At 38.0% G+C, this 19,493-nt stretch overlaps 2 protein-coding genes across 3 annotated transcripts; one reads left to right on the top strand and one right to left on the bottom strand.

The window, feature by feature from the left end:
• On the top strand, positions 11,298-12,212 carry LOC104732577 (protein COFACTOR ASSEMBLY OF COMPLEX C SUBUNIT B CCB3, chloroplastic-like). 2 transcript variants are annotated; one of them, XM_019233762.1, is made up of 2 exons: positions 11,298-11,462; positions 11,544-12,212. In XM_019233762.1, the coding sequence occupies exons 1-2, from the start codon at positions 11,406-11,408 to the stop codon at positions 12,018-12,020; spliced, it is 534 nt and encodes a 177-aa protein (XP_019089307.1). In that variant the 5' UTR covers positions 11,298-11,405; the 3' UTR covers positions 12,021-12,212. The 2 variants fall into 2 exon arrangements, with proteins under 2 accessions (XP_019089307.1, XP_010450438.1); XM_010452136.2 differs by having other exon boundaries at positions 11,311-11,456; positions 11,544-12,161.
• On the bottom strand, positions 12,407-14,765 carry LOC104732576 (beta-amyrin 28-oxidase). The gene is made up of 4 exons (XM_010452135.1): positions 14,182-14,765; positions 13,694-14,100; positions 12,943-13,127; positions 12,407-12,850 (listed from the first exon to the last, which is right to left on the bottom strand). The coding sequence occupies exons 1-4, from the start codon at positions 14,718-14,720 to the stop codon at positions 12,551-12,553; spliced, it is 1,431 nt and encodes a 476-aa protein (XP_010450437.1). The 5' UTR covers positions 14,721-14,765; the 3' UTR covers positions 12,407-12,550.

Here is a 19,493-nt window from a genome sequence, read left to right as displayed (position 1 = left end):
CCACCCCCGCCCAGTATAAACCTGATCCTCCCGGTCAACACACATAAACCCTCCCCTGAGATTGAACCCCCATCAACCCTGAGATTTGCATCCGGTCTCAACTGGAAAACTAAGATTGAATCCCCATCAATATCCTAAATCCACATCCGATTACAATTCTTATCCTCACATCCTTGACACTTTTGTCGCCAACTCATCTACTCTTAGGTCGCAACCTTCAAGCAATACCGATCACACTCTCAGACCCCCCGTCTTCGAGCCATACCGTCTCACCCTCAGGTCGTCACCCTCGAGATCTTGGTACTAGGAGAACCCCCATCTCCTCTACCACTCTCAGGACCACAGTTCCTCGAGTTATCGGTATCTAGGGAACCCCCCGTCCCCTCAGGAGAACCCCCATCTCCTCATGAATTGTTCAGGACCCCCCGCCCTTACAGCAACCAGTCATAACGTCTATAAGCATTTCCTCAACCAGGACCACCCCACGGATCCGCGTTAAGACATCACAATGTCCTACCAACCATCATATTCTCTCTCGGAACATCACCACTCCGAGGCCAGACTCCAAACATCCCAACCAGTTTGGATGTTCACACACACCCTTTCCAAAAATATACATGTTCTAACTATTCATAAAACTTTCTATTTTTAGAAACTTTTTATTTATGGAAACTTTATATTTATGGAAGTTTTCTATTTAGGGAAACTTTCCATTTATAGAACTCCCGAGCGAATTCCTTTTTCCACAAGATCCACAAATCACAAATCCAAAGAACTCCAACTTTATTAAAAACCTCAAATGCAATAATTGTTTACAACTCAAAACAAAAGTCCATAAACGAAAGAAAGAGAACCAAAAGTTAAACTAAACTCCGGGTTGGGCACCCGGTCCTCCCTTTGGATGTGCCACAACCTCAATCATCTGCCTCCACTTAGGACAGAAACGTCTGATATGCCCCTCCTCCCCACAGTGATAACACAATCGACAATATTCTTACGGATCACCTTTCTTGGGACAGTCGGCCAACCTGTGATACCTGCCTCCACATCCGAAACATCCTCTCCCACCTTGTCGCATACCTGACGTGTCTTTCGGCTTCCTCTTCTGTCCTTGTGCCGGCTTGCTGTCTTTGACAGGAACGATCTTCTCTGGCGTTTCCTCTGTCCGCACTGTTGGGCTAACCACCACGACCTGCTCCCTCAGGTCTTCCTTGATCTCAGTTGCGGTCACAACCAACTCTGCACGCGTAACATAACTCCGCCCTCTACAGTGAACCCTCAAATCAACACATAGGGCCCTCATAAACCTCCTTATCTGAGCATCCTCGGAAACCATCACCGGCCTCCCCAAATTCGACTGAACTCCACGACCAACTCCTGCACTAACCGAGTCCCCTGAGATAACTGCAGGAACTTCACCTCCAAACGGTCCAATGCCACCCTAGGAAAATACTTGCGGGTGAATTCCTCCACAAAATCAGCCCAAATCATCTCCCTCTGTGATCTCCTAGCGGCCACTGATCTCCACCACACGTAAGATTCACCAATTAGGTTGTGGACCCCTATATCCGCCAAAATTCCTGAGGACATCTAATAGATTGGAAATGACGGCTCCACTTCCGTCCTCCATGCATCTGCAACAGTAGGGTCTGAACCACCCGCAAAATGCTCAGTACCAATGTTGCGCATCTCTCTCAGCATACTAACATAGCGAGAATGAACTTCCCCATCCGCAGCCACCAACTGCTGCTCCACCGCCGCCACCAGCGGTACTACCTGAGCTGGACCCACTCCTGGTATCCGCTCTAACAGCTGTGTCAACAAGCCAGCCAGGTCAACACCTCCCACAGGGACTCCATCCGCTGGGACTCCTCCACCCGGGACCCTACCATCACCGGCCACTCTGGCACCGACACCGCCCACACCAACTCTCTTAGCGCCTACGGTCCTATCAGTACCTCCTCCGGCCACACTCATGGACCCCTCCTGGAAGCCATGCGACTCGCCAACACCCTCAGCTGTCACACTCTGATCAACAGTCTCACTAACTTCTGGGACTCTATGATAGAACCAGACTTGGTTCTATCAAGGAAGTAACATAAATAGATGAGAAACAGAAGAAGGAGGTGAGAAATTAGAAGAAATGGAAGGAGGAAGGAGAAGAACCACGAAGAAGAAGAGTTTGAATGTTTTGATTGATCTACTCGATAAACCATTACAGAGAGAACTAAGCAAATTAAATACAAAGAGACTGGACTTAAACCATAAGCCTTGGACAAGGCCCAAAAAGGCTCAATATTCTGATCCGAGTCCTAACAATACTCCCGCCATGAAGAACCAACTTGTCCTCAAGGTGGAAGGAAGTGAAATCTTTGGAAAAGAGATTGAACTTTGGTTGTTCCTACACAAATAAAATTTTTCATGCCATTGAAGGTCACATTGATCTCATGAAGAGTATCAACCAACGGCTTCCATCCAATGTCTTCAACTTGTGTTTCCCAAGTGGTTTGGCCAACTGATGATGAAGCCAGTTTTGGAAAAAACTCGCTCTGCAACTCGCATCACATAAGAACTCTATTCTGCACATTTGAAACAGCAAGCCAAGTCTGTCTATCAACCCTCACAGACAATATGTGTAGTGGCTTATCAGTCTCCTCTTCTTGATCTTCATCCAATACATCAACAACAAGTTGAAGTGTAAGAGACTGATCACTCCAAATGATCTCTCTTCAAACTTGTGAACTCGCCCCAATTGCAGCATCCCTCTGTCAACGAACAGAAAATGTGAAAACAGTTTCGGAGATTGTGTTCTCAACTGTAATTTCTATGTTTTGAGCTTCAATGGTTGGTTTTAAATCCTGTAGTATCAACACTTCACCACTGGACAATTCTGGTGGCCTTGGGGAGTGAGACACTTCATAGGTGAAGCCTCCCAGCTTAGCAGGGCCTGATGTAGCTCCCGTACTCACGTCCTTCACAGCATTAGTGAGTTTGTACCTTTTTATAGTTGCATCTTCCTTGTTTACTGTAAGTTTTAGAACAAGAAGAAGGTCGAGTGTGTGTAACGAGAGAGAGAGAGTGTAAGCGAGTGTATGAGTGTTTGAGAGTGTAGAGAGAGAATAAGAAAAGTGTAAAAGAAGAATTCAACTTGTTACTTCATTTGGTTCCTAGTTACAAACTAAATATAGACACATGTGACACAAGGAATATCCTATACAAGATTCTATAGACAATTAAGACTATGAAAGCGACATGTCTTCTCTTAATACAACATGTGACTTTGACTTAGGCTCCCACTTGCTTTCTCATTTCCAACGGCTACTTGGGAAGGTTTTAGAGAACTTGTGACCGTTGGAGAGGCTTCATACACGAGCTGGGCCTTGTTATACATGAGACTGTACGGACGACCCATTCACATGTTGTACGGACGATGTGGTACGGACGGTCCGGTAAGGTACAGACGGTGTGGGATTTGAGGTTTCATACTCCCCCTCAAGCTTAATTGACACTCAGTCAATCAAGCTTGGATTTTCACAAGCACCTACCTCATTAAAAACCTTAGTATATAAAACAACTTGGAAAAAACTATACTTAAGGGAAAAAGAGTGTAGGTGCCATGAAAGGAGACTCATGGCCGAGTAAGGTATTTAAGGCCAAGTTTAGGATGAATATACTCACATACTTGTGGACTGGCTGTCTAGGTAAGAATGTCAGCGAGCTGTTCAGAGCTGTTGGTGTGACATGGGAGAGTTACACCAAGTTGAATTTGTTCTCGGACTTTGTGGCAATCAACCTCGATGTGTTTTGTTCTTTCGTGAAACACGGAGTTAGTGGCTATGTGAATGGCCGCCTCATTGTCACAGTGCATTGTGATGGGTTTTGGTGACTCATCTCCAAGATCCTTTAATAAAGCTTTAAGCCCCATCAGTTCGGTAGTCAGCTTCCTCATGGCCCTATATTCGGCTTCCGCGCTTGATAGTGAGACCACCTTTTGTTTCTTGCTTTTCCATGTGACCAGGTTGCCTCCTAAGAACGTGCAATATCCGGTGGTGGATCGACGGTCTTCACAGTCGCCGGCATAGTCAGCATCACAATATCCTACTAGTTACGTGTTTTTGTTGCGTCCCATCCAAATACCTTGCCCCGATGCACCCTTGATGTACTTTAGGATAAGACTCACCATGTTCCAATGATGTACAGTAGGGTTTTGCATGTGTTGGATAGCTTGGTTCACAGCAAAACAAATGTCAGGTCGAGTAATGGTAAGATATATAAGCTTACCCACTAGTCGCCTATATCATGTAACATCTTCGAATGGAGCTGCCTCAAGCTCCCCCTTTCCTCCTGCCTTATAGTTCTCCTCAAGTGGAGTTGTCGCAGCCTTTGATCCAAGTTCTCCTGCTTCACTTAAGAGATCAAGAGCATATTTTCTTTGTGATAAGAATAATCCTTCATTAGACCGATATACCTCTATCCCAAGAAAATACTTAAGCTTTCCAAGATCCTTAATGTAAAAAACTGATTTAAGGAAGTCTTTAGTATCTTGAATTCCTACCTTGTCATTTCCAGATATGATGATGTCATTAACATATACTAGAATGACTACAATACCTTTGTCGCTTGGTAGTGTGAAAAGAGTATGATCAGCTTCTGATTTGCGAAAGCCTCTCCCAAGCAAGGTAGTGCTTAGTTTGTGGTACCATGCCCTTGGTGACTGTTTTAAACCATAGATGGCCTTGTTGAGCTTAAACACTTTTCCCGGCCCGATGGTGTCTTCTAAACCGGGCGGGGGCCTCATGTAGACTTTGTCTTCAAACTCGCCTTGTAAGAACGCATTCTTCACGTCCATTTGCCATAGATCCCAGTCCAAGTTAGTGGCCAACGAGAGAACAACTTGAACCGTGTGTAGTTTGGCCACCGGAGCAAACGTATCTCGATAGTCCTCCCCATACGTTTGGGTAAATCCTCGAGCCACAAGTCTGGCCTTATAACGCTCAATCTCCCCATTACTTTTGTATTTGATAGTGAAGATCCACCGTGATGTGACTGCCTTCTTGCCCTTTGGTAAATCTGCCTCATTCCATGTGTGGTTGCGTTCCATGGCCGTCTTTTCATTGCTGACTGCATCACGCCACACTTTATGTTCCCTGGCTTCATCATAGGTTTGTGGAACCCAATGTTTGACCGAGAAAGGCTTGGTGGTCCACAAGAAAATGAGCAAGAGTACGTACAGCTTGAATCGGATGGGCAACTGCAACATTGTTGTAGTACACGCGGGGAACATGTTGTAGTCATTGACTTTGCCGTAAGGGGATAATCTCCCCATGATAATGTGCTTCATTATCATCATTGTCGTGTGCTTGATTATCATCATCGTCGTGTGTAAGAGGCTCATCAGGTTGACTCTCCTCCTCGAGTGCTTGGGGTTGTTCTTCATTGGACTCGGACGGGTCACCGGAGATTGACTAAGTGGGGACTTCCTTTGAACCATTGGGGTCGAGGTCAACAAGTGGAACAGAGTATCCTGGTGAGTTTGGCCCGGCTGGATTGTCTTTGGCCCGATCGTTTTCTACCCCTAGCCGCTCAAGGATGATACGGAGGTTCTTTGTACGATCGGAAGAGGAGGTAGATAGGTCATGAAGATCTTCCCAATTTCTCTTGCTGTAGTACCCTTAAGATTCAACAAACTTCACATCACGAGAGACTAGGACCCGTCTGGCCTCATGATCATAACACTTGTAGCCCTTTTTTGTGGTAGAGTACCCAATGAACATCGCTTTGGTGCTTTTAGCCTCAAGTTTGTCTCGAAGTTCACCTGGTCTAAAGACAAAACAAGTACAACCAAACACACGTAAATGATCAAAGGTCGGTTTTTCTTTGTTTAGTACCTCAAATGGAGAGACATCATGTAAAATCTTGGTAGGGATGCGATTAATGAGATAGCATGCTGCAAGGACCGCATTTCCCCAAAACGCCTTAGAACGTTGGTATGAAACATCATGGACCGTGCTACTTCCATGAGGTGTCTATTCTTTCGTTCAGCCACACCATTTTGTTGTGGGGTATACGGACAGCTGGTTTGGTGAATGATGCTATGATCGGTCAAGTGTTGTTTGAAGGCATGACTTGTGTACTCGCCACCATTATCCAACCTTAAGATTTTAATCTTAGCATTATAATGGTTAGTCACATAATTTTGAAAACTAATGAATGCTTCAAGGACCCTATCCTTAGTAGGTAAAAAGGGTTAACCAAGTATATTTAGATTTTTCATCAATAAATGTGACAAAATACTTTTGGTTTTCTCTAGACAAACATGGGGATGTCCAAACATCCGAATGAACCAAGTCAAAACAATTTTCATAAATAGTTAAGGACTTAGAAAAAACTTTTTTGCAATGTTTACCAAGAATACAAGCCTCACATTCATTGTTGTTAAAAGAAATGCATGGAAATATAAGTTCTAAAGCACGATAATGAGGATGTCCTAATTGAGCATGCCAAATAGCATTGTTTGATTTAATAGAGATTGAACTAAAACAAGAGGCAACAAAAGAAGATAAATTTTAGTCTTCAAGCACATATATGTCATCTCTAGAGACGCCTTGTCCCAGTACTTGACTGGTCTCAATATCCTGAAAATGCACATTTTTAGGACCGAATATAGCATAACAATTCAAGTCGGTAGTAGCTTTCTTAACCGATAATAAATTTGAGGTAAAACTAGGCATGTAAAACGCTTTAGTTGTCTTATCAAATAGTTTTAAGTTACCGATTCCCTCAACTGGCACTTTCTCATCATTAGCTATAATTACGTTTCCAATGACAGATTTAATTTCACTAATTAGCTTAGAGTCACTAATCATATGGTGTGATGCACCGGAATCAACTATAAGCGGTTTAATTTGATTTAAAGCAAGATAAGAGTTACCGGAGGCTTCCTTGGGGGCTTTGATGAGTGCATCAATGTCAGACTTCCTCACCAGGTCTGAATTGGCAGCTAGTGCAGTTCCATTTCCTTTGGAGGTTCGCTGGTTTGGTTCAGCGGTTGATGGTTCCATGGTCGCTTGATGCGCTCTTGGCCCTCCACGGTTGGTCATTGGTCGGTTGACTCGAAGATGTGGATGGAGTATCCAACACCGGCTCTTGAAGTGACCAGGCTTCTTACAATGGTCACAAACCGGAGGGTTCTTGTCTTCATGTCAATAGTACCCCTTGTTCGCAGCCGCTACCTCCACCTTGTTAGCGGTTACAAGCTCTCCTTTGCTTCCAAACAACCCAATCGAGCCATGTTCCTTTTGGATCTGGCTACACACATCATCTAGGCTTGGAAGCTTGTCTGACCTCAAGATGTGTTTTATGTGGTCATTGTAGGAGGGGTTCAAAGTCAAGAGTAGACCGAACACATTATCTTGTTCTCGCCGCTCATTCAAGATGGCTGGGTCGAGACTGACCGGTCGGAGCATCTCAAGCTCTGCTCACAGGGACCTAAATTTTTTAAAATGTTTGGTGAACTCCATATCTTCTTGGCTGAGGTTGTTGATGGCCCTCTTGATCTCAAATACTCGGTTTAAGTTGGTGGTGTTGCCGAACACATTTTGTAATGTGTCTCATAGATCTTTGGCCGTTTCGCAGTAAGAGTAGGCCTCGAGTATTGGAGCATCAACAGAGTTATGAATGATGGATAGAACACTTTAGTCTTCTTGGAACCACTTGTCTTCACCACTCTTAGCAGCTGCTTTTCCTTCTTGAGCCGCCTCCTCCTTTGGCGCTTCACTCGAAGTGATGTGAGCCCAAATTCCTCGGCCACATAGTGCCGTTTTTGTTGTTCTTGCCCATAGCAAGTAATTCTCTCCCTTGAGAGTAACTTGAACAATCAAGGTCTTGGTGCCTTCCATGGTGAATTGTCCACCGGTTAATATTATTATCCAACGGTTAAAGAGAAATGACTTTTGAGATCGAAACAGAAACAAGAGAAGAAGATAGAGCGGAAGTGTTTGATGGATATGAGATTTAGATTATGGAACAACAAGGCTCTGATACCATGTAAGTTTTAGAACAAAAAGAAGGTTGAGTGTGTGTAACGAGAGAGAGAGAGAGTGTAAGCGAGTGTATGAGTGTTTGAGAGTGTAGAGAGAGAATAAAAAAAGTGTAGAAGAAGAATTCAACTACTTACTTCATTTAGTTCCTAGTTACAAACTAAATATAGACACATGTGACACAAGGAATATCCTATACAAGATTCTATAGACAATTAAGACTATGAAAGCGACATGTCTTCTCTTAATACAACATGTGACTTTGACTTAGGCTCCCACTTGCTTTCTCATTTCCAACGGCTACTTGGGAAGGTTCTAGAGAACTTGTGACCATTGGAGAGGCTTCATACACGATCTGGGCCTTGTTATACATGAGACTGTACGGATGGTCCATTCACATGTTGTACGGACGGTGTGGTACGGACGGTCCGGTAAGGTACGGACGGTGTGCGATGTGAGGTTTCATAAATACCCCGATCAATATACTTGCAACATCCAGATCTGTCTCTAAGAAGTATCCTGCAGCTACTGACCCATCATAATTTTCAATCGCTACTGACCCAATATAAGTCTCTCTACTCATACCCCAAATTTCTACCTTGTCCTCAAGGTAGTTTACATCTCCTCGGAACACCCTTATGTGCTCCTTAGCAATTTTCTCACCATATGTTCTGCTAGAAATCAACCTCTTATTCGAATGGGAAAACATACTCTCATTGCTTCTTTGCTCCTCTTCATTTCGTTCTTGCTTAGTTTCACTCCTCATCTTCACTTTTCTAGTACTTCTCTTAAGCTCTTCATCCTTATCATAAAGACTGATCCAGACCAATAAAATCAACACGGCATTCCTTATATCCTTTTGAAATTTTTTGCTCCATTCTCGCAGAACTTCTAACCGCACGAATGCACCTGGTTCCCAACTGTAGTTAGCAAAGACAAGGTTGTCAGGTAGTGTATTGCATGTTCCAACTTTACTTGTTTAAGTCAGAACCTCATCTTGACAACATTGTGGATCCTGAGATGTTGCTTGAAACGAGGAATTCCTAACAAAAGAAGGAGGTGAGAAATCAAAAGAAATGGAAGGAGGAAGGAGAAGAACCAGGGAGAAGAAGAGTTTGAATGTTTTGATTGATCTATTCGATAAACCATTACAAAGAGTACTAAGCAAATTAAATACAAAGAGACTGGACTTCAAACATAAGCCTTGGACGAGGCCCACAAAGGCCCAATAATCTGATCCGAGTCCTAACACTCTGTCCCTACCACAACCACGTCCACGTCCACGACAACGACCGCATCCACGACCAGCAACACCATCACCTTTAACCATCTGCACTACCATGAACAGAAGGCTAAGCAAATAATTCAAAACCGCACACAAAGCACACATCTTACCGTGGGATCTCATTGAAGGCTCGAAGAAGATGATTCTAGGACCGTCTGCGGAGGGAGTATCATTTTCTCTCTCCAATTAACTAGTGGATGAAAAAATTGTTAAGCAAACAAAACTTTAAAATTAAGATTTTTTTTATATAACAAAAGATCAGCTCATATGAGCCAATTAGGTAAAAAATTGTTTACAAACAACACATGATGCAGAGATGTACGCGCTTGGCGTGCCAAAGAATCCGCTTTTACATTTGTATTTTGATAAACATAAATCAAAAAGAAAGAAGAAAACTCCTCCCAGTCAATCCTAATGTCATCTAAGTATGTTGCGAAGGTCGGCCAGTCGTGAGGAGAAGACACCATCTTCACCAAATCTGAATTGTGTGTAAAGAAAGCCACATCTTGGAAATCGTATCCAATCATGCACCGCATTGCTCAGATAAAAGTTTCGACTTCTGCATGTAACAGAGAAAGACTGCAACGGTAATTGGTATCTCCGAAAATTGGTGACGATGCTTGTAAAGAAGTACAAAACCATCATGCACCTGTAAAAACATCAGTCTCTTTCCAAGAGCTATCAACAAAACATCGATGTCCTAAATAAACCTAAGGAAGGAAAGATATGCTCCCCCAAATCTGAAGAGATGAAACCATAGGGGTTGAGGAAATCTCCTCATCTTCTACTTCCACCTGAGCCTGCTGCCAGGTAAATGCTTCACCTTCCGCCATCTGGACAACCTCGTCGGATCATTTAACCTGATTCTCAAAAACACGAGCGTTCCTGGCTTTCCAAGTATACCACATAAGCCAAGGAAAAGCCGCTACTTGTGAACCCGGATTTTTAGAACCTAGAAAATGATTCACATTAGCATACACAGACTCCGTCAGAAATTGGTGTGGCCACATACTATTAAGATTTGATATCTAACTATCTAACTATACCATACTATTTGATTTTAATTATTTTATTTATCGGATGTCATCGAAGGGACAAGATAACCTAAATAATATTTTTTTTCTTCTTTAAAAAAAAAATTTATTTAGGGTATCTTGTTTAGATTTAAAATTATGATTTTACTATCATATGTCTTTAATTTCATTTTCAAATTATTTTAAATTTTCATATAATATATATGTAGATTTTTTTTTGCATATGTTGTTATTCTTTTTTTAAACGGGAGATACATTATTTAATTTATGAAAATATGTGTTTAACATTCTACATCAACGATTGGTAAAATTAAAGTTATGTGGGTTGGTAAATTTAGTAAATTTGATTTGATCACCATTACAATATTATAAATTTATAATTACTGAAATTTACTAAAAAATAATTTGTGCTTGTGTAAAAAAAATATATATAATTTGTTCTATGGTATAAATATTACTCGCTTACTATAGAGTGGCTTAAAGTTTAAATAAATATAGTTATAAAAATATATTTTTAGTTTAAAATATAATGAGTTATATCAAAGGTGTTAGCCGATCCTAACCAATACCATATTTATTTTGAAACCACTCTGTATTAAAGTTCTATAATTTTATTAATAAAAATTTTAAATTTTGTGAAGTTACCTTAGTGCAGTGGCAGGAGGTAAGTCTATTTGTAGAATGCACCATCACACCCGGGATCGAGTTCCGGCTCCTACGAATGTAGGAATTTAGCTAGTGGACCGACCAGTTGTGACCCAATGGTTGACAAAAAAAAATTTTAAATCTTAAAAACATAACATCATTAAATACAAAATAAAAGGAAAATTGTCTTGCAGTGTACCCCGTAAATTGTCATTTTTTTTTTAATTTAAATAAACTATTGATTTTCGAAATTTGTAAAATAAACCCAAGTTCTTCAGGTCGTACGGGGATATGCACATTCCACGTCAGCACTTATCAGATTAACAACATCCTCCTGAACTCATTTACTGTCTCTTCTCAACCTTACGCTCGAGAATAGATTCACAAAACTCAGAGATTGTGATGACAACAATTGCCTCCGGCTTCGTTTCTTTCTCGCCGGCGCTGCTCCATGTGTGTGAGAGAATTCAGCAACACTTCATCACTCACTCAATCTCTCTCTCTCTCTCGAAATTGATGATTCTTTTTTTTTTTCTGCAGGCGAAATCTCGACGATCCGTTCCTAATTTCCGAAATCGCTCTCCGTCTCTTCCCATAGTTTCAGCATCACTGAGAAGCAACGTAGAAGCAGAGACAACAACAAACCTCTACCCCAACATACGAGAAACCAATTCGGTTTCGGATTTGTTACATAACATTACTCTGGCAGATTTAGATCCAGGAACCGCCAAGGTCGCAGTTGGTATCTTAGGACCAGCTTTATCAGCTTTTGGGTTTCTATTCATCGTGAGAATCGTCATGTCTTGGTACCCGAAACTCCCGGTCGACAAGTTTCCTTACGTTTTAGCTTACGCTCCAACAGAACCAATCCTTGCACAGACTAGGAAAGTGATTCCGCCACTTGCGGGTGTTGATGTGACTCCTGTGGTTTGGTTCGGGCTTTTGAGTTTCCTTAGTGAGATTTTGGTTGGTCCACAGGGACTTCTTGTTCTTGTTTCCCAACAACAAGTTAGCTAAGAAATGATTCATTTTTCCCAACAACATGTCTGTGCTTACTGCTTAGTTCTCTTTTCAGACTTGTAGAGGAGTCTCCTTGTGGCACACAATGTTCCCACATCACTCACATATATGATTTTTGCTTGGCTCTTAATTACCATCCTTCTTGTGTGATAATGATCATGATTTGCTGTTTAAAACCAGTTGGAGTTTGTTTTCATGTCATAACTAACAATATCATTTAGTCGAGATTCTTGAGAGCAAATGGAAGAACACAAAGTCTAGCCAGTCCGAAGAGCCATTCGTCTAGAGAACACTTTGTGTAAACTTATTTATTGCTCCAAAGACCTTGTAGTCTCGGAGTTATCAAGACAAGTATTAGCGAAACTATGGGAAGAGACTCCACGTTGCCAAGAACATAAGCGAAAATTTTATTATTATCCATGAGTGAACAATTACAATGAAGAAGACATGAGGCCAACACACTCTTAATTCTTATATAGGCTAGTGCACTAACTTTGCAACATTCAGTGATCCATCACGTTTTTGACTCAAGATTGAGGAAAAATTCTAATAGGGAGACCTTCGCTTGGTATTGGCAAGGGATCAACCACTATTTTATTTTCCTTTGGAGACACTAATTCCCACTTGAATCTCTTAACAAGATTGTGCATAAATATAAGAATCTCTAGACGACCATACTCTCTCCCTGGACACATTCTGGGACCTCCTCCAAATGGAACATATGTATAAGGCTTCGGACCACTTCCTTCGAATCGGTTTGGATCAAATCTCTCTGGTTCTGGGAAGTAGTCTGGATTCATATGTGTCGCGGTGGCACTCCAATATAACTATGTTTATGATTATGATCAGCACCCCAAAGATTTGACGCATGAGTATGATATGTATGTCAATATATGTAAAGGACCTGGAGTAGCCTTACCTTCCATCCTTTAGGGATGTAAAAACCCTTAAAGGAGAAGTGATCGATGGCTTCACGAAAAGTGCCAGGAAGAGGAGGAACAATTCTCATCACTTCACATGCAACATTCCATGAATATCTCATTTTCTCAATGTCCTCCCACCGTAATCCTTTTTCTTTCTTCTGGTTTAGTATCTCATTTTGCTCTGCAATTCCTTAGAGTAAGTTATTTATTTTCTTGTAAAATTCAAAACCAAGGCATAAAATCTACCACCCAACACAAAGTTATTAATTTCGAGTTGTGTTTATCATGATGTCGACATGACAATAGGGTTAGCTATTTAAAAATAATATTTATTGGTATTATAGGAACATGATTGATAAGGAAAGAGTTGTCAAATTTTATGACACCAATAATACAAATTAGCAAAGCTAGTTTAATAGTATTTTCAGATTCATTCAGTAGTTTTAATTTTTACTTGCTACAACATTCATTACGCAGATCAATAACCGACATGCCGTAGATGAGTTTTGAATCCGGACAAACCAGTATGCTACATGTGTTTGTTGTCGATTCACTTGTAGTCATCATTTGTAGTGGTTGCTACAATATTATTTATTCATTATCCCAAAAAAAAAAGTCATAAGATACGTATCCTAAAAAATGAGTCATTTATTATTATTGAGGAAGCTATCGTGAAGGACAGAACAAAATGAAAAAGGAGATGTACCTAATTAAACATATAAATATATCAGGGAGGTGCGTACGTACCTTGTAGCACACGTTGGTAGATATGAGGGAATTCAGCAAGATAATTAACAATAAAAGTGCATACAATACTGGCTGTGTCGTGTCCTCCGATTAACACTCCAATAATCTTATCCGCCAAATCCTCGTCTTTGGTCTCTCCTATGTTCATCAACATATGAGATAATATGTCTTTTTCCTCTAATGCTTTCCCATCTTTTAGCTCTTCTTTCCTCTGCCTTATGATCGCGGAAACCTCTTTTCGGAGTAACCTCGACGCCTTGATGGCTCGGTTAAACCGTGTTCCTGGTAAGTCTATCGGGATCGAGAAGACCCCTACCCCTACCGTATTGAATTTTTCTCTTAGTTGCCTTACTCTTTCGGGGTCGTCCATGCTGAGGAACGAACGGCATGCTATTGAAAACGTGAACCTGATTGAGATTTTTTATAAGTCATGAAACAGGTTTTTAAAATGTTAACATAAGATGCATGAGAAGCAGAGTAATACATACTTTTTGGTGAGAGGGAAGACCATGAGCTGATCTTGATTAGCCCATTCCATCTCAAAATGTCTTTGAGCAATCTCATCCATAACACCTACATATTTCCTCAAAGCCTCAGGTTTCATGAACTGCGAAAGAATCATCCTCAGCTTCTTGGCCTCCTCCTTGGAGCTCGTCTGCATTGAAGAAGGGAATATCTTATTAACGGAATCTGGCCACCACGAGACCACGAGCTTGTTCTCGTTGGTGAATAGAAACTTGTTTCCAGAGGCACCAGTCACCACCGCCGTGGGAGACCCAAAGAGGTGGGTCTTGAAGACACATGACGAGGAGGAGGAGTAGAAGCGACGAACTCGGTCGGTGATAAACTTCTCTGGATGGCCTCGACGGCCCGCAGAGAGGAACGAGAAACTCTCTCCGATTAAGGGAAAACCAATCTTTCCCGGAGGAAGGTTTTGATACGAGAAGTGTGAGAAATGTTTTCTAAGGAGTAATAAGAGAGAAACAATAATGGAGCTAATGGAGAGGAATATGAGTGTCAAATACATACTTTATTTTTCTTTATGGCTTATTCTAGTTTTGTTTTGTTCGGTTCACAATGCTTTTTTTTATTTATAGACGTAGGTGAGCTTGGATTTGAGGTTGAGTATAAATGTTTTTTTGATTACTTTGCACTGTAAAAAAAAAAATATACTGACATGACATCAGTACACCATATAGAGAGATCTAGAATATCACAAGATTAATAACAATATATTCTATATTTATTATTTAGATATTTATGTATTTGCAATCAAACTCTTGTACTATATAATTCTATGTAATCTAAAGATTATGATTATGAGAGTCAATATAATATTTCCTAAACACTAAAGTGTTCATCTCTCATCAATCTCTAACATGGTATCCGAGTAGGTTATGCTTGAGTTTAGATCTAACAATCAAACTCCTTAACCCATACCTTCCCTAAGCTATTGAGCTTCTTCATCTGTTTGTCTTTCTTTTCTTTTCTTATCACTACTTAAAAAAAAAAAAAAAAAAAAATCATTTGACTTGTCTTCTACGGGACAAGCTTCTCCCACCTCATGACATCACCAACACGAGATCTTCCATCTTCACTACAGGAGATGTTGATGGTGACATGATCTCTCCGAGATTCGGTCAAGTCACAGCCCGCCTTCCCACAAAGAAAAGCTCCGTTGCCGCTTCTCCAACACAAACCAGCTCTGCCACCTCTCGACTCGAGACTCCTCCATATGTGTGCAGTTTTGCATCTTTCTGCAGGTCATCTTAGTCGATATGGTCAAGTCACCATTACTTCTTTAAGCTATATGCTTCTCAACGACTTATGTCGATCCAAAGTTGATCATAATTCTCTATGTCGTTCACGACTTCCTCTAAGCTATTTGCTTCTTCGTACCTTCTCCAAGGCCTTTCACGGTATATCCGTCTAATAACATCGTTCAAGCGTAATGCTTCTTCAGCCGTACCAATTACGTCATTATCTCTGATCAATCTCAAGCCATCACTTGGGCTTCACTCCACGATACCTTGAGCTTGAGGGAGCGTATAGAGAGATCTAGAATATCACAAGATTAATAACAATATATTCTATATTTATTATTTAGATATTAATGTATTTACAATCATTATATTTTAAGAAACTCTTGTACTATACAATTCTATGTAACCTAAAGATTATGATTATGAGAGTCAATCTAATATTTCCTAAACACTAAAGTGTTCATCTCTCATCAATCTCTAACACACCAAACTGATTAACCATGCATCTAGCTTTTTATTATTACTAAGATATTTTTTTGGGGCACATCAAACCAACTAACTATGTCAAAGTTTTATTAATCAAATGTTGGTAGGTTAGTAAACATCGTTTATATTAAGGTGTTTAAGTTAGTATTACTTATTAAAGATTTTATGAATTTTTATATTTCAGCCTTGTAAGATATTGCCTAATCCATCGTCCATGCGTCTATATATTTCAGCAATCGTTTATTTCTCCTTACATTTCTAGTTCTTTTTTCCTTTTAAGTTGCTGTTAACTTATTTCATCATGCTTCTCTTCAGCAACAACATCACCATAATGATCAACTAACAACTACCCTAAGCATTTACTCCTAAATTTCACCATCAGCATCAACCAACAACTAACAAATATAGCATTAATTAATTTGACGAACCATATTTTGTCCTATAAATAAATGAAATTTAAAAGTGACTTTCATAATACTAATATACTAGGATATATCCCGTGCTTAAAGCACGGGTCAACATTTTTTAAAAAATTATAATAATAAAAATTATTGTTTTATTTTAAAAAAAAATATTTTGTTTGAGATAATATTTATTTTTAATTGTTATGTATTAGTCTTTTTGAATACTAATTATTTCAGAATATTATAGTATTTTATTTTTCATGTACTATTACAGTTTTATATTGTTTATTTGTTATATTTGCATCATTATTTTGTGAAATATAAAATAATAATTTTAATATTATAATTGTGAGTAAATAAAAATTATTAATTTATCATCTATATAAATTTAGTTTTACCAACCCGCCAATGTGGAAATTAAAACACACATTTTCATACATTGAGTAATATATCTTCGTTTTAAAAAATTCAAATCACAACATACGCAGAAAAATATGCATTTTATTAATTATAAATATTATATGAAAATTCCAAAAAAATTGTAAATAAAATAAAATAAAGATGATAGGAGAATCATAATTTAAAATCTTAACAAAATCTTCGAATTTAGTTATTAAAAATAATTGTATTGTATACTTGGATATAAAATTTTAGTTTTTAAAATTATGATTGGTTTATATATTTTTTTAAAAAAATAATTAGTAATTTCGTCCATAATTTATTAGAGAGAGAAAATATTTTTTTTAGATTTTTAAAGATTTTTTTAATATTTAATCTATGAGTATTTTTTATTTTTAATTAATTATATTTATTTAAATTAGTTAATTAATTTAATTATGTGTTTCTAGTGGCAATTGAATGTAATTTTTTACACATTTAAAGGTTAGTTTCATATTTGTACTTCTCAAAGTAGGATATACCATCATTTCTATCACATTTCAATTTTAAAAAAATTAACTTATCAGCATTGTGACTTCCGATCATTAAATATAGCTTTAAATTAGTTTTATCCCATAGGATATATTATTTAAGAAACATAAAATAAATAAGTGACTGAGCCACAAATTTTAGAATTAAGAAGAAAACAATAAGAATTAAATTATAAAATCAAAAGTAATGAATTAAATGAGAAAACAGACAAATTTAGATCTGGATATGGTTAAATTTATATTCACTCAATAATTCTTGTCTTCAGTTCAGCAATGATAGGCGAGCAAGTCACGACACGACAATACAACAACCCAATAGACTCTGATTAAACAAACATTAATCCCACTCCGTGACCGTGATCATGCAAGCTACAACACTTAACCCTTGTCAGTCTAACGTATCACTAAACCTGGCCGGAACACAAATCAACTTAGTGAGCTCAGGTAACGCACATCATGATAATACACAATCGCATTATTAAAACACAATACTAGTCGAAAACCCAATCCATTGGCTTCGGGCGTACGGGTGATTGTTGCCTTTTACATCAGTACATGTTCTTTTTTTTTTTTTTCAGCACATCAGTACATGTTCATCATGCATTCATCATGCTAACTAGTGACATGAATTTAATCAAACCTATTTCCCTGAACCTTCTGTACGTAGTCAAGTCACAAATTTCTTACTTGCACGCATCTATATATATGTTTAATTCTAAAATTATCAATTCATAATTTCCAAAAAAGAAAAAAAATTTATCAATTCATGAGAACTTATATTTTCAAGGGCCCCATTTTCAAATAAAAAAGTAATTTATATATTTGTGCTATATAGAAGAATTTTTAATACCTTTTTGATAATAATAAAAAATATTTGCTAATAACTTTTTTATATAAATTATTTTATAGTTTTTCTTATTATACTTTATATAATTTAAATTATTTTTCTAATTTTATTTCATATGTGGTCGCCATATTAGCCCTAAGACGGAGTTGAATGTCATGTTTGTTGTTTTATCTAATTAACTAGATTTTAACATGCAGTACATTGCGGGACAAATTATTTGTAACTAAAACAATTAAATTTGTTTATTAATTTTTGTTTGTTTTGTGTACTGTGTAAGAATATATAAGTGTATTTTGATTGTTAGTTTTATGATTTAATTAACCCGCAGCATACTGGGGGACAATTTGTTAATAATTATTTAGATATCAAACTAAATATTTGTTTAATAATTATTTCCATAAATTTCTCTACTTAATTCAAACAAATTTAATTTTATTTAAATTAATAATCAAATTAAAACTTAGAAATATTTGTTTCGAATAACTTTCCATGCAAATAATTACAACTCAAAGGGTAGCACATCAAATATTTTTTAAAAATGTTAACATAGAAAAAAAAAATTGTTCTAATAAGTTATAAGAATTTATAAGCTTATTGACCAAAGCCATACATACAACATAACTATCCCAGATATCCAATTCTAGTTATTTTTACTATCGGGTCCGGATTTGCCTGTACCGAATATCCTATTTTCCGGATTGAGCAGAATGGATCTTTGATCGGATGCCAGACTCCAGATAACAAGTCTAGGGTTACCGGCTACACCATATTGTTTGTTTTATCGTGGATTCAACTTTTCTTATTTTAATCTTATTTTTGTATGTATTTTAATGTTATATTTAGTTTTCAATATTAGTATTCATATCACTTTCCTAAAATGAACACCACTTTCCTTTTTTCCAATAATTATATTCAACTTTTTCAAATACTAATATAAATTCAACATGCCTTTATTGTATAATGTAGAAAACCAATCTTTTAGGCACAAGAAAAAAAATCTAGAAAAACAAACTCTCCCATGTGGTATTATTTTGAAAACTACCTTCTTTTTTTTTTTGTTGAAAACTACACCTTTTTATTTTAATTAAAATTATATTTTCAATAATTAAAATGACAATTTTGTCCTGATTTCATTTAAAAGTGTTATATTTACTAAACCAAAATTAATTAGATTCGAACTTTATAAAATAAGATAAACTAAATTTAAAATAAACATTTATTATTATTATGAGATTCTTTAAAAAATATCTTTTTTTTTTCAACCAAACATTAAATTAAAAGATGACTCCAAGATTGGTTGTCCAAACTGGAGGAAAAGAGTTTACAAAAGAAAATTCAGAAACTAAAGATCTTGAAAAACGAGCCAGACAA

The sequence above is a fragment of the Camelina sativa genome, chromosome 12 (assembly GCF_000633955.1).
Source record: "Camelina sativa cultivar DH55 chromosome 12, Cs, whole genome shotgun sequence".
In the NCBI taxonomy this organism is placed as follows: Eukaryota; Viridiplantae; Streptophyta; class Magnoliopsida; order Brassicales; family Brassicaceae; genus Camelina; species Camelina sativa.
This window is presented reverse-complemented; position numbering and strand designations above follow the sequence as displayed.

Excerpts from the sequence above, each read along its gene's own strand:
- LOC104732577 (XM_019233762.1), top strand. The coding sequence starts at position 11,406 with ATGACAACAATTGCCTCCGGCTTCGTTTCTTTCTCGCCGGCGCTGCTC. Across the intron at positions 11,463-11,543 it reads CGGCGCTGCTCCATGTGTGT|GCGAAATCTCGACGATCCGT; the intron begins GAGAGAATTCAG and ends TTTTTTCTGCAG.
- LOC104732576 (XM_010452135.1), bottom strand. The coding sequence starts at position 14,720 with ATGTATTTGACACTCATATTCCTCTCCATTAGCTCCATTATTGTTTCT. Across the intron at positions 14,101-14,181 it reads GTCTTCCCTCTCACCAAAAA|GTTCACGTTTTCAATAGCAT; the intron begins GTATGTATTACT and ends AATCTCAATCAG. Across the intron at positions 13,128-13,693 it reads CTACCAACGTGTGCTACAAG|AGCAAAATGAGATACTAAAC; the intron begins GTACGTACGCAC and ends AAGGAATTGCAG.